General features: G+C 44.6%; 1 protein-coding gene across 1 annotated transcript in view; it reads right to left on the reverse strand.

Moving 5' to 3' along the window:
• The window catches only part of col23a1a (collagen type XXIII alpha 1 chain a), a 126,775-nt gene extending 112,273 nt beyond the window's left edge, over positions 1-14,502 (reverse strand). Inside the window, exons 1-2 of the mRNA XM_084352587.1 lie at positions 13,816-14,502; positions 13,268-13,337 (exon numbers count right to left, since the gene is read on the reverse strand). Of these exons, the coding sequence (XP_084208713.1) occupies positions 13,268-13,337; positions 13,816-14,109 (364 nt within the window). The 5' untranslated portion in view covers positions 14,110-14,502. The remainder of the gene's footprint in view (positions 1-13,267; positions 13,338-13,815) is intronic.
• Between the last annotated feature and the right edge of the window lie 561 nt (positions 14,503-15,063).

Genomic DNA, 15,063 nt, shown 5'->3' on the forward strand with positions numbered 1-15,063 from the left:
AACATGAAGATATTGTTTGAAAAATAAAGAATAATGGATGCAGCGACTGACTGAATGGGGGCGGGGGAGTGCTAAAAGATGAGATGAAGCAGGAAAGAGATGTTCGGCGGTGAAACAGGGGGACAGAGAGACGGGAACGGGGAGAAAGAGGGCAGCGGGGAGTTTGGAGGAATGTGAGAGAGGCGGAGAAAGGGGTCAGCTCAGGAAGGCTTCCAGCTGCGCTCCCTCCACTCTGATCTTATCTGGCCTGTTTGCTTGGGGTACACACAGCGCCTCCACACCCTCCCCACCCCTCCGATCTCCTGCAGTTACCCCTTCTGTCCACGTTAGACCTCCAACAAGCAAAGAAGCCATTAAATGCCTTGGATTTCACCTGCTTTGTCCTCAAACATGTAAAAATACATGTGAATCGGCGCATACAGACACACACAGGCATTCAGCTGGCAGGGAGCAAAAATCCCGGACAGGAAAGATAAACATCTCGGTACTTACGCTCCATTTACCCATGTCTGTCCTCCCCGTAGAGGAGGAAGCAGAGACAGACAGAGCCGATGTGAGAACAGGGAGTTTAAAAGTTCAGATGTAATTAGACCAAATGAAATCAGCTGATCTGCAAATTAATTGACTGATTTGATCAAAGTCTGCCACGAATAAATCAATGAGACATCCTGTGCCAGGAGAGATGTCTCCCAGACATCTGTTTGTTAACAAAGCCTCAGAAGGATTTCTGTTTCCTAAAAGTGCCGAATGTTGTCCAGAAGTCAAGTCTGTGCTACTGGAAAACTATAAAACAGGAATGTGTTACGGAGGATTTTGTGTGAATTACAGTAGCGAGGCTCTTCAGGGGAGGGGGCTGGCACTGAGGGACAGGCAGTGAAGATCAGACAGGGAAACTGTTTTCAGAGATTATAATGCAGAATGCTTATATAAGGGATCATTTATAATATTAAATTCCCAGCTTGTTTACTGTTTCAGTACACAGATGACATTTTAGTTAATACATTTGATTGTTAAACTGTTAAATTTCCTTTATCTGATCTTTGTCACGAGTGTTTGATAACCACTTTTGGGGGATCATTACAAAAAACTTTAAATTTAATGGCTGTTTGTATATCAGCCATTAAATCAAAATCAATTTTTCACTTCCTAATATCGGTATTGGCATCGGCCCCAAAAATTAAGTATTGGTCAAGCTCCAATAACGACATCAAAGATTGATCATAATCAGAGCTGCAATCGATTGGCTGTCATTCATTCATTCATTCACCAGACATTATAATGAATTGATTAATCAGTTTGAGTAATTGTTTAAAAAAAAAGTCTGAAAATTTCTGATTCCAGCTTCTTGAATGTGAATATTTATGACAATAAACTGAACATCTTTGGGATGTTGGTAAAACAAGACATTTGAGGACGTCATCCTGGGCTTTGGGAAACACTGATGGACATTTTTCACCATTTCCTGACATTTTATAGACCAAAAAGCTCACAGAAAATAATTGTTAGTTGTCGCCCTTCTAATGACGTGCAGAGCAGCAGCCAGGTGACGCAAAACTAACAGTGTACGTTAAGTAAATGTAAAGCACTACAAGTCGATCAGTTTCAATGGTTGGACTTGGATCTCTCAGTGCCTTGCATTAAAACACTCAAACCATCACACATCCATATGCTCCAGTAAACAGACAGATACGGAATAAAGTTAATCCACATGCCAGAAATCCGACCTCCCATCTCGACGAGAAATAAAATGCTCACTAATTTTGATCAGCAGTATTTCTCTCCCGCCTGTGAGCCGATCGCGTCGCTTTTTTAAATTCGAGCCAATTCTGCCAATTAAAACTGCATTAGAGGAGTGCTTTGCACGGGTGGTTTGGCTGTTACTCTCAACAACATGTTTTATGATGAGCGGCTTGATTTGGGTCAGGTCTCCTTATTGGCCCGTTGTGTGTTATAAATGAGTTCCCCATTTAAGGGCCAATTTGGGCAGTTATGGCTGTGTATACATACTTTTTTGGTTTAATCCCTCCTTTAAACAGCCAAACTCTTTGTTTAGAGCGTAAAAGGAATCATATGGGGCTCGAGGCGGAGAAGGCAGCCCCGCATGCCAAGATTGTGTTGCAATGATCGCATATTGAGACACGACACAGAGCAATTTAAAAAGACAGAAAGACAGTGAGTGAATTATATTATTAGATCCCACATGTTCGCTTCACATATATCTTTAAATCTTGCATTTCCATTCATCAGAATCGCGCCGTACGCATCCGTCTCTCTGGCAGTCTGTCTCGCTCTCCCTACTCTCTCTTCTCACCCCCATCTTTGTCCTTGTTCCAGATCACACAATCAGAACCACATGGACGTGAGAAAACACTCCAAGTAAATAAACAAGACCAAAAAAGGGCCTGCTCGCTTCCAAGAGTGGCTCTGTGATGCCTGGATTTAAGAAGTATTAACAGCGAGTAAAACAGTGACAGCAGCATAAAAACGTGCGAATGCATCTAAATGTGTCTGGCTTTAGGTGTGTGTGTGTGTGTTTGTGTGTGTGTATAAGCATTTGTTTTCCCTGCTGTCTTGTTAAACCACAGCCGCCCTTCTTCTTCTACTTCTCGATGCGTGTCACGGCTGCAGCTCCTGAACTGTGTTAATTAGCAGACACAGGAAACGCACAAACAAGCGTGCTTAAGCGCAAACAATCTACGCGCATCCGATGCTTCAGCGGGATCCAATCCATCTGAGCCCTTAATGTGCGCAAAGTAACTGCATTTGTGTGCCGGTTGTGCAGAAAAAACAGATGTATGAGGAGAAGTAGGAAAGGAAAGTAGGGGAAACAAAAAAAAAAAAACAGAAAACGAGAGAATGGGGGGAATGAGAGATGGCGGACCTGATAGCTTGTCCACATGTTCAACCCCGATATTCCATGTGTAACGAGAGCTGACTGGACATCTGTGATATACTCTCCTGGCTCCTAAAATACACCCAGGACTCATTGTATTGTGATTCTTGAGTGGAAGAGTAAATATGCAGATAAGACGTCCCTACAGAGGCTGGCAATGGAGATGGCCTGCTGGATGGTAAGAGCGCACACGCACGAGAGTTACGGCACACATGCGAGCGAGGTGAGCTAACACCGCAGGCCCACACACACATTCTGCAACAAGAATGCAGACGCACACAAAAGTTTGCTCAGTATGTAAAAAACAGATGGAACCCCCGATAAAAAAAAAAAAAAAAAAAGGTTTCAACATGTGCACTAAATTTCGGTATACTTCTCCGTTTCCTCCTCCCAACCCCATCTGTGCTTCCATCTGGCCGAGGCAGTTAGATGGCGAGCGGCGGCGGCGGCGGCAGCGACAGCGTTCCTGACAGAAACCGAGCGCTTCAATTTAACGGTGTGTGTCCGCCGCTGCGCGCTCATTAACACTTATTCGACACGCATTATCACGAGGACGCAGCAGCAATCGGCCACAAAATCTCGCTGGCGCACGTAAAGATATGAATTTACACATTTCTGCCCACGCTTGGCCGGTGTTCCGATCCAGTTAGACGGGGTTCGGATATCCGCGCTGCTCGGAAACGACCTGCATGCAAAATCCTCAAATCAGGGTCAGAAAAGCCGCGAGAGAGTGAAACGACCCATTAACGGCTTTGGCAGCCTGTTTCACACACAATGAAGCTGATACTTTAACTGCAGTCACTGCGGTTCGATGTTAAGCCCTGGATGTGTAACACACGGTTGTAAACATGGGAGCAGAACGACGGCACATCTCGGTTGGTTAGCTCTTGCCATTTGAGGTTTCTTCAACTTGATTGTGTCTCTGCCTTGTTTTGACTCCCACAAATTTGACCAATCTCCCTGATGATTCATAGTTTCTTTTATTAAAAACGCAAACATATGATTATTGGGTTGTTCTTTCAGATTTCTCATTCCACAGCACGGTTGTAACTTATGAGGCCTGTGGTTCACTAGATGTTCTGTCTCAGCAAAACAGAGCTGCCAGGCAATCTGTTGCCTTCGCTGACGGCTGTAAAACCAGGAAATCAGCTTGTCGGATGGACGTACCTGAAGGAGCGCCCACTTACCCTGAGAACGTCCCTCTGCATCTCCTCATTGTCTGTTTACAGTATGTGTGATAACCATCTCCGTCCCCCCGCCTGACTCCTGGCTGAACTTTGGGTTAACGTATACACACAGCGAGCAGACTGACCCACTGTGGAGGTACGGCAGCCTCGGGCCATCCAGATCCCAGAGTTAAATATACACTCCTCAAATCATAAATACAGACAAGGATGGAGAAACAAAGGGAGAGAAGTGTATCACAAAAAATAAGGGACAAAAAGACACATTCGCAGAGGTCAAACCGAGAGAGAAAGCAGGCCCGAGACATGTAAATACACCCCTCCCCGAGCCGTGGTGTTAAGTTGTTGAGAGCTGTCCTGCGCTCAACTCCGAAATGCCCCTCGCCTCCCTGTTATGACAGAATAACATGGACCAGTGATGCTGAGGGGCTCGTTCAAAGGCTTCAGGCGCAGTTTTACGAGCCCAGCTCTCATTAAAGAGGTGCTGGTAGAGTGACGAGCCTGTCGGGGGGCTTTTACACTGAGCAGGAGCATGTTCGACGCAGTGAGACCATCTGGATCAGCGATGCCCTGCTTCACACCTCCGACACCTCCACCCTTCCCTCCGTGGCTCCCGAGGAAAGATACCACGATTGCTCATTCCACTCTGCGTCTGGGAGGGACAGACGATAACCTCTGCTCGGAGTCTGCTTCCCTGTTTGTCTGGGTTCACGTCCAGAGATGCTATCTATCCAATAAATCCAGGTGTGTTCGCGTGAGTCCCGTCCTGCAGCTGGATTCAGCCTCGCTACATTCCTGATGGATTAACTGGGCTGTAAAATACCAAGGAAAGGACTGATACTGGAAACTTATTGCTGGACATCTTTACAGACGACGGGATTGCAATTAAAGCCTGTGTGTATACTTTACATGTTTGCTGGAGCGTTCGAGAGATTACTTCTCCTTCCTAAACACACTCTGGAAGACTTCTTCGTCAGCCTTAGATAAATTCACACAAATACCTGAACAGGTTCAAGCACACGCTGCAGCACAGAGAGGGATCGTGTGACCTCGCAGTGCTGTCAGCCAGCCAGAGGCCACACGGTGGTGTTAAAGAGTTTTTTCTGCTCCCCCATTAAAAGCCTATTCACCTTGTCACCTGCCACTTGTGATAATTAAAGAAAACATCATAATAGTTTCCACATTTGGCACCGCGTCTGCTCAGCGCTGCTCGCTAAGCTCCATCTACTCCTACTTGCTCTCGAGCAGACTATCTAGAACCAGACCGCTGCTGAAAATATCCCTGCGAAAGTTTTCTTTAAATGTGTTGATACTGGCTGATAACGTGAGATATTCAGGAAATCCATTGTGGCCTTATCACGCTTTATTTTAGAGCTTTTTAAGTGACTAAAATAAGTTGAACAGGGGTTGTTTTTAAGAATCAAATTAGCCAAACTTAGCTTATCAAACAAAACACCTCCAGTACCAGATTACTCATATTTGGTGAGTGTTCCCTTTAACTTTCAATTCAACTTTCCATCATTCATTTACTTGGTGCTACTCATGTGCTTAATTTATTTTCCTAATTTCTCATTACTTCTGCAAGGATGTGGCAGTGTTCATATTGTGTTCATCCATTTTGTGTCCCTTCTGAATGTGACATATTGCATGTTGATGACGACAACATTTTCAGTTTTGGGTGAACTCATCCTTTAAACAGGTTCCCTTTTCCTGCTTCTGCCGCCTGCCGCCTCTTTCTGAACGAGAAATACATGCATAAAATACGATAAAATAATATCCAACATTTCGAAGACCACCATCTGCTAAGTTAACAAATTCTCTCGCTGCAGAAACACCATGAATGATTCTGCAGCGATGCTCTTAAATCACTCCAAGGCAGAAGGAATGATGTCCCTGCGGTTTAACACACCACTTGGTACTTATGACGCACAATGGTCTGATGAAAACAACTGGTTTTTAAAAGCATGTGCATGAGACAAAGCATCAGTGTCTGAAAAGCCGTGAATCAGATGTTCTTCTAAATCGACTTTTACTTTGATGCCATGTATTTTTGAAATGATTGATATCTAATTTTGGACTGAATCATAAATATTACAATGTTACATTTAATCAAATCCAACATTGTCGTGAAGGTGCTAAAAAAAACAACAGCTAGTGACATAAAACTGCTGCTTAATGCTTAAAACAATGTCGAGTGTCACATTTCAGTCCACCTGTGGTAACAAGACACACTCATCTGGCCCATGTTTATGTTGGAGGTGTGTGTGAGAAACTGTCTCGTCTTTTTATCCTTCTACGAGAGCAATGAGAAGACTCCTGGAAAAAGACAACATGAATATAAACAGGCCCTAAATAGCTTTTTGTTCAACCGCGGGCTCTTTTTGGAAGTCAACGCATCCGCTGCTCGCCAAGAGGTGTCGACCCACAACCTGAAGTTTGAACACAATCACACGGATGCAGAATTATTTACACAAGTCGCAATCCATGTTTTCCTCCTTCACCCACACAACATGATCTCCCGCGTTTAACGATCCCACTGCTAGCATGATATTATGTCAAAAGATAATTGCATCCAGCAATGTTTCCTGTGAATCAGTGTTGTGACGACAGGACGAGTCTGTCTGTTCAGAGAGCTCCTCTTGGCTGTTCTGAACGCTCCCTGGCTTCGCTGCCTGGCACCCTGCCCTTTGCTCCTCGATGTGTTCCCGAGGTCCTTGAGGGCCTTCGTGGGCTGCCAACTGGCCGGCCCGTGTCCAGCTGTTTATTTTTCAAAAGGAAGAATGTCGGCCCTGCTGTTAAACACTGTGGTTTCACAAAGCTAACTTTAATAAGAAGACTGATGAGAGACAGAGAGGGGAGGGCTCTGGATGTGGTTTGCATGTAGGTGTGTAGGGTGTGTGAGTGCATGTGCGTGTGCTCACGGTAAGGACGAGCTACTAGCGCACATGCAAATGTATAAATAAATAAATAAATACCTCCCACAAACCACTTCTGATAGAGATTAGTTGTTACGGAATATCAACACCCACTAACTGCCAGGAGTAGGCATAAAGTTGATATATCTGACACACTCAGGATTGTATAATACACGACTTTTGATGTACAGTGCTACAGCGCAAACAAGTCGTAACTAGCTTCGACGTTTTTTAGTACTCTAAGGGGATTTCTAAGCACAAGCACTGAGCATCAGCACTTCTGTAACATTTTCAGACTTGAGACCGACAGTTTAAATATCAAGTTAATGCAGCAGAACCCGTTTTTTATTTAACGCATCCTTCCTTCCTCGTGAAAACCTGAAGCCTACATTACCCATATTGCAACCTGACGTTGCAGACGGTTCAGTCGGAGATTACAATGTTAAGGTAGCAGCAACTCACAACAACTCCAAACCCCTCAGAAATGTTTTTCATTTTCGACTATAAACTAGATCAGACTTTGATTACTAGATAATCCCATCCATACAACACAAGTCAAATTCTAAATCTTAATCTTCTTTTTTTCCCGTGCAGCTTTTGACTTCAACAACACAGACTCGACCATCTCCAAACTAAATATTTCCAACTATCCAAGAGGCAGCATTCCCCGTCCCTTCTACAAATAAACTGAGCACACTCGAGGCCTTCCAAGATCATCCTCCAAACGAGAACAAGACATCAGGCGGAGTCACTCATTTTTATTTGACTCTTACAGTGACCGGAGGGAATAACAGACACATGGACTGAAGGATGAAAGCAACCTGAGGACGTGAGGCTCGCACAGCTGTGCGTCAGAGCCGCTTGCCAAACGACGATGGTAGCTGTCGTCTGTGATGTAGTGCTAAATACAAGGCAGGGAAGAGGGATGAAGGGAACATTCAATAGAGGTAATAACCACCAATAAAAAGTAATCATTGACATTTCCCAAGCTGCATTTTCCTTTAAATACCTAAATCCCAATTTAAGAGGAACTAACGTCAAATAAAAGGGTTCACGTAAGGAGTGTCGGAGGATTTACTCTCGACTACATCTTCGTGTGGAGCAGAAACAGATTTACACAGCAGAAAATGACCAACAGACCAACTCCGGGGAATATGTGTGTGTTCGTGAGCGTGCGCGGAGACTTGACTGTGTGCAGCAGCAGGATAGAACGTATTTTGCACTTTAAAAATTGTATATTTGATATGAAATCCCATTTCCCCTGCAGCATAAAGTAAGTAGGCACCTGGATTTTCTTCCACGGGATACCATCTTCGTAACTGGCTTCATACGCCGTGAATGTAAAGCAATGCAGTCAGTCACTAAAGCATATCCCTGCAGACATCAAAACAAACACACGTGCACAAAACACATGGAGCAAGAACAGACACACAAACGCGCACACACGCCGAGTTTAAGGAAGCAGAGACTCACACACGTTCACACACTACAGCTATGTGCGGCTCTCCAGCATATAAATACTTAACAAAAACTGAAAAAAAAAAAAAGCTGCCTGCAGCCCAAAGCTATGGCGGAACAAATCTTAAACAAGACCACTTATGAAAACAAATTTCCTGCGTTTATTATTTTAAAATGGTCATTAATGGATCATATAAGGTATTCTTCCTGTGGCGATGTGATTGTATAGGTAGCTGCAAGCTTCCTGTCTGATTTATTACGGCTTTAAAAACAAAATGCAGCCCAGGAGGCTTGTTGGCTCCATCGTGGGTCTCCGTCTCCCTAAAGCCAGGCTTTCCCCCCCGTCTCCTCCTCCGGGTGGGGAGAGCAGGAAGCTGGGTCGGGGAGAGAGAGCGTGCAGCCTCCCCTCTGCCTCCTGGGTGAGAGGTTGATCCCCAGACAGGCCGGTTAACACCAGCAGACAGCTGACGGGTTTCAAATGAGATATTATACTGTATTTCTCAGCCTATTGGACGTTACACTGCTGCAGGCAAGTGCAGTAGTAGTAACCCACCACACATGTAGCAATATGTAGACACAATAAATACAAATAGCTGTACACGAAGCCGCGACGAATGCACATCAACAAATACATTTTTTGTTGGTAAAATATGTCACGGAGTCCCGCTGTGAGCATGCTCTGTCAATTATGCATAGACACACAAACACACATACGTGGGGGGCCTGTGTTCCCGTTCAGTGTGTTAATGAGCTCTTATCTGATGGAAATTGATCCGACCACACAGCCGGGGGCCCGACCTCTTGCCCTCATATACACTAACACCAAAGACTCGGATGCCCTTCACCGACTGAAGGAGCTCAGTCCTGACTTTGATTTAAGATACAAACGCACACGAGAGGACATGAAACAGTGTCACTGTTTCACTGTCAATCTGCCCATCATTTTCTCAGTCGTTTTCTGACAATCAGCTAATCCATAATTTGACTAATCAGGTTTGTTATAGTATCAAGATTTCATTTTAAGACAGATAAGAGAAAGACATTTCTGTCAAAGCAGCATTTCACAAATGTCTGGTAGGAAATTAAAGGTACACTACGTAGTTTTTGTAAAGAAATTCAAACTCTGAATTTGTATATTTACAATAATAATAAGGCGATAATATAAACTCATCATATCAATTTCCATAACTAAACAAACACTTTGTTCTCAGAGGAAAATAAGGTCCCCAGAACACTGTTTGAAGCTAGAAACAATGCAAACTGTAATGCAAAACAGCCTGAATTTGTGTTGTCCTTTAAAGACAGTTGGTTAATTCAGTTTATTCAGTTATTAAATGAATTAACATTTTTCTCCTCTGATTAAAATTACTTCCCCAAAACTACAAAGTCCAAAGTCTGTTTGTTTTTTCCCAGGAGGTAAATTTATGGCCATAAATGCAGATCTCCCATCATGTTTTTTAATGTGTTATGATTTTCTGAAATGACTGTGTGAGCCTCTAATTTGTTAAAAACATGTAAATCCCTCTAAAGCTGTCATTTTAAATGGACGTGTGATGACTGCACTGTGAGCAATGCTCCTGCTCCACCGTCTGCGGTGGCTGGTGACTCAGTAATATTAACGGCCGTCTCTGGCTGACATTTAATTTTGGGCCTGTGTCCAAGTGTGGGCAGACTGCGTGCCCCCCAGCCGGCATCAGACGTGTTAAACTGCCTTTAAATGCAAATTGCAGAGATGACAATACACTCCCCCTACGCAGGACACATATAGCCCTCACATGGTTCTGATTAGCCGAGCCAAAGGTGTTGTGTTTAAGCAGTGAATTTGTATGTTTGTGCGTGAGAGCGTACGTTGTGTGTGTGTGTGTGTGTGTTTGTGTTAAAGGGAACAGGCGGGTGTTAATTGCAAACACCTGAAGCTTGTAAGAAGAGTTGGACTCTGTGACATAGTTTGCCTAAGCCTTAACGACTGCTGGCCGTGTCGTATCTGTGAGCATAAAAGTGTCATAATGCTGCGATACGAGAGACAAATGTCCCCCGAGGCAAAGCCGGGGTTAAATACTATTTATAGGATTATCTCTGCTACTCTGGTGGCGACTGAACCAGAGGGCCTTGCCTTTAAAAACTCCAATTTTCATGAGAAGGAAGTCAGTCAGCCACAAGTGTCACTGACAACTCCAACATCATCATTTCCAGTGCTGCTGCAGAAGTGCTGCCCCCTGTTGGGCCCCTGTCTTCGTGCACGCTGAAAGGTGAGCACCCTGATGCGGAGGGCATAGCTTTAATGGCACAAATGCCTCTCATGCTGTGTGGCAGCGTGTCTCTCTCACACACAGGCAGAAATACCTTGGCCTGTGATCCTGGTGGTGAGAGATTCAAGTTTCAGGTGGGAAGAGCTGGTGCTAAAGGGAGAGGAGGGTCTCTTCTTACAGTGTCGTGTTGAGAGAGGTGCCTGCGTCGGCCCCTCAAAGGCTCCGGGACAGAAACTCAGACTCGCACACCACACACGCAGCCACATGGGACCATGATACAGACGGGAACCACAGACGCAGATGGGGTGCTCACATGCTCAGCTCAGATAAATGTGCATAAAAACATTTGACATAAGTCACATACTGTAAACAGGACTCAGCACAACACGTACATAACCCCGGACCCCTCATAGCGCCCAGCTCATGTGGCTTCTTGAGCACAAAACACCTGGAAAAACTCTCCAATCCAAGTTTATCAGCTGAGAAACCCCAACATAGAAATAAACACATTTTATGGAGAAATGTTAACAAGTCTGTATTGAGCAATCTAATTGTTTGTTGGGACACAAAGAAAGAAATGTCCACAGGCATTTGGTTGCATCAAAGCTGCAATAAACTAAATAGCCTTTTGTTTCAGTAAAAACAAAAGACTATATTTAAAGACCAGAAACTGGAAAAAGAGACCTTTAAATAGACTCCTGAATAGTTGTGGATGGATTGTATTTCACTGCCAAAACCGCCTCGATTACACAGCAGATCAGTGAAATTGACAGGAAAATGGGATGCAACATCTGATACAATAATGTGATCTAATGGAGTCATTACGTTAAAGGAGACCTATTATGCTTTTTCTTTTTTTCCGTCAGATTTGTATTCAGGTTCTTGGGCATGTAAAAAGGTCTTGAGAGTTAAAAAGCCCAAAGTCAGCACCAACAGAAGCTCCTTTCTCCCACAGAAAGCACTGCTCCTGAAACGCCTCATCAGCACTCCCGCCTTCAATTCCATGACTTCTTGACATCACTATGTCACACATTTGCATAATTTGTGCCTATTTACCAGGTAGAAGTGAAGTCAACTGGAGGCTGAAAGCCAGACACAGCTGATCGAAGACACGGTGAGCGGTGCTGGCTCAGGCACGTGTGAGCTGACCAATCAGAGCAGACTGCAGGAGGGGGGGGGGGGGGCTTAAAGAGGCAGGAGCTAAAACAGAGTGAAGGGGAAGACAGAGATGCAGCACTGGACAGTACAAGAAAACTGATGAGTTTTTCAGCATTAAATCATTTAAGCTTACTCCAGCAGTAACCCAAAATAAATGTATGAACCTGAAAATTAGCATCACATGTCTCCCTTAAGTACCCAGCTAGGGCACTGCTGGATTGTCCTAACTTCTTTGGCGAGGTACATGCACCAATGATTACATCTCTACTGTCATACTAGAAATGCAAAGTGGCACTACAGCAAAGAACTACAACTTGCATTAACGGTATCGGTGGCTCTGCTGACTCCATTGCAACCAACAAATACTAGCACCCACTTTGCTGACCAGCCCGTCTGAGCCAGCGAGCTATCTTGGCACAGCAGACTTCAGACTGCAAAACAGAATGTGTTGAAAGAGAGCCAGAAATTCCACTTGTGAACGCTTTCACCTGTTCTTGTTGTTGCAGGGCTTTTCACACCCCGAGAAACGGAGAAAGAGAGAGAAAAGAAGAGCTGGGAAACGAAATTCCCCAAGTGTAAATCTTAAAAACTCGGCCTCTGCCGTAACGTCTTGATACAAAACTGTAAGAGAGGAAAACATGTGTGTGAGCGGAGCACTCTCTCAGCGGTAAGAGTCAACGTGAGTTGCTATAATTTGAAAAACTGGAATGTCATGAATGTCTGCTTCAATAAAATACACACATCCTGTTGCTCCAAGCCAGACAATTTCTCTAACAATAAAGCCCAACGTTCCTTTCTGCAGGTGAGGAAACGGAGCTCATGTAAAGTATTAAACACACAGCTGAGGTCACGATGTTCACGCTTCATCGATATGTGACGACACATCACATCAGCCATCATAAAAGCATCACCATCTTTCTTTAATTCACAGGCATAACGGGGGTCTCGGTGTGTAACGTGATGTGGATCACACACTGTTCTCCACCCGTGGAACTATCACGAGCCCTGAAATGAACACCACAAGCCAAACAGGGGCCGATCTTGGCACACAGGCTGCTCCATCTATTAAAGTGAGCATCCCCCACTGACACGAGGCATCGGGGCTCGGGCTGGACATCCACAACCCCGCTGATCTGCTGAGTGCTGAGCCCTGCTGTCACAGTATGGGCCCTACACAGGGCTTAGGGGCCGTAATCCTCCACACAGAAAAAGACACACATGAACACATACAGCCTTAAAGTTGAGGAGAGCTGCCAAAAGCATCAAATGCAGACAGACTATAAGGTTTCCCAAGCCAGTCAGTCATGCCTAGACTGTGACTTTGACCCGATAGGGTAGCGCTGGTTTTTAGTGTCTTGTTTGTATGCTTTGGTAAGTGGTACTAATGCTACAAGGAACAGGGACAGATACCTGGAGGACAGGAACACTCTTGGCCAACATCTCTAGTTGTCCGCAATTTCGGCACCAGCCCCACCACTTTCTGCAGACACACAGAGGAAAATCAAATGTAAGAAAAAAAATAATAAAAAATCATCATGCAAAAATTCAGAGAATGGAATAAAATCAAAACGATCTCAATGACTTCCACTAACAATAATGAGATCATAATCTTTCTACCATTACATGCAGCTCCAGAATGAAAGGACTCTCCTCAATGTCTTTTCCATGAGAATAAATTATAGGTTGTGTCTATCATCAGTGGTTATGTCACCCCATAAAGAGCTTTAACTGCTAACTAATTGGCCAGCTGCATGCATGCTGGATCCCTAAGGTCATGCATTAAAAGGGGCTGATTTTGAGGGGGAATAATTAGGGTGCAATTGCCAAAAAGTGCCAAGGTTTGTGTGTTTGTAAAGCATGTGTTCCCTGTTATTACGCACGCTTTACGCACATGTGAGCAGCCTGTCAGAGGTTCACAAACACAATATATGTATCAGTTTTAATTAAACGTCATGTACCTCTTCCACGAGCCTTTCTATCGGGGTGCTCAGCTCTGGGATTAGGGTCCCATCCTCGTTTAGAAAAGCCCTGTGCGGCGGCTGGAAGATGGACGCCTTGTTCATCTCCATCTGCAGTCGACTCTCCAGCTCGTAGGTCCTGAAGCCCATCAGAAGACACACGGCGACGGAGCTCAGGGACATCAGCAAGCACAGAGCGATGGGAAGTCCTGGAAGCCACCGCTGGACCGCGGACTTGGGCGCACACTGGCACACCGGCTTACTTTCCCCGATACAGTCGCTGGCTGTATCCATGCTGAAATCCTGCTTCAAGGTCCTCTTGATGAAAAGAAAATCACTTGTTTTGTTGGTGTGGTTCTGAAACCCAAACTGTGATCACACTCTGTGGACTAAGTAACAACAAGACAACACAAACTCCTGTACACAAGGCTCGGGGTTCAAAGCGCTGCCTTAGATGAGTCTTGGAACAAGAGGCAGTGCGCACCGGGTTCACACCAGGCACAGATGAGAGAGCTCTGATGCCAACCGAGGAAGAGGCGCCTACTGACTTCACTTGCAGGTCGTTGTTTCCTGTTGGGGAGTATCCGACATGGATGTGCAATTGCAACTACCAATGGGTCCAATTGTTTGCCTCCCTAAAAGTTGCACATTCAACTCGTTGAGATGCGCCCGCCCTGCTGACCACGTGGGAGGCTGCGGAGTGACAGCTGGGAGTGAGACTGAGAGGGTTTGGACCTGCCGACTTCTGATCGCAAAGGAGCGCATCAGGCGCAGTTTGACACCAGCTTTTCCCCAAACCTTGTTGTATTAAGAAGTGTAAAGGTCACTGATGACGACGCGCCTTATTAATGTGTTGCCCGTAACTGTGATCCGTAAACACACTGACACTTTAATTCAAATCACTTTGAAAGACTTATTGATGTTCCCACATTGCTTCTTCATATATGAGGTTTTAATTTAAAAAAATATTTTAATTGAGTGGGCTGAAGTCTGATCATTTTGTTTTGACAGTTGAAATAGTGCAAATGTTCATGCTGTTTTATTACTTTTCGTTTAAAACTCTCGAGGCTAAAACCTCAACAGCAAAACGTTTTACGATAAAAACAGTTTGAGAATTTTCTCAACATTATTTGATACGTATTTAAGGTTAATACCATTTAAGTTACTACTAAACGTGGGACGGCTGATGTTATTTCAGGCGGTAGACTCATGCAGCCGTATGAAAGCTTTTTACTGCCCTCCTGCGGT

The sequence above is a fragment of the Pagrus pagrus genome, assembly GCF_965226575.1.
Source record: "Pagrus pagrus genome assembly, chromosome: 5".
In the NCBI taxonomy this organism is placed as follows: domain Eukaryota; kingdom Metazoa; phylum Chordata; class Actinopteri; order Spariformes; family Sparidae; genus Pagrus; species Pagrus pagrus.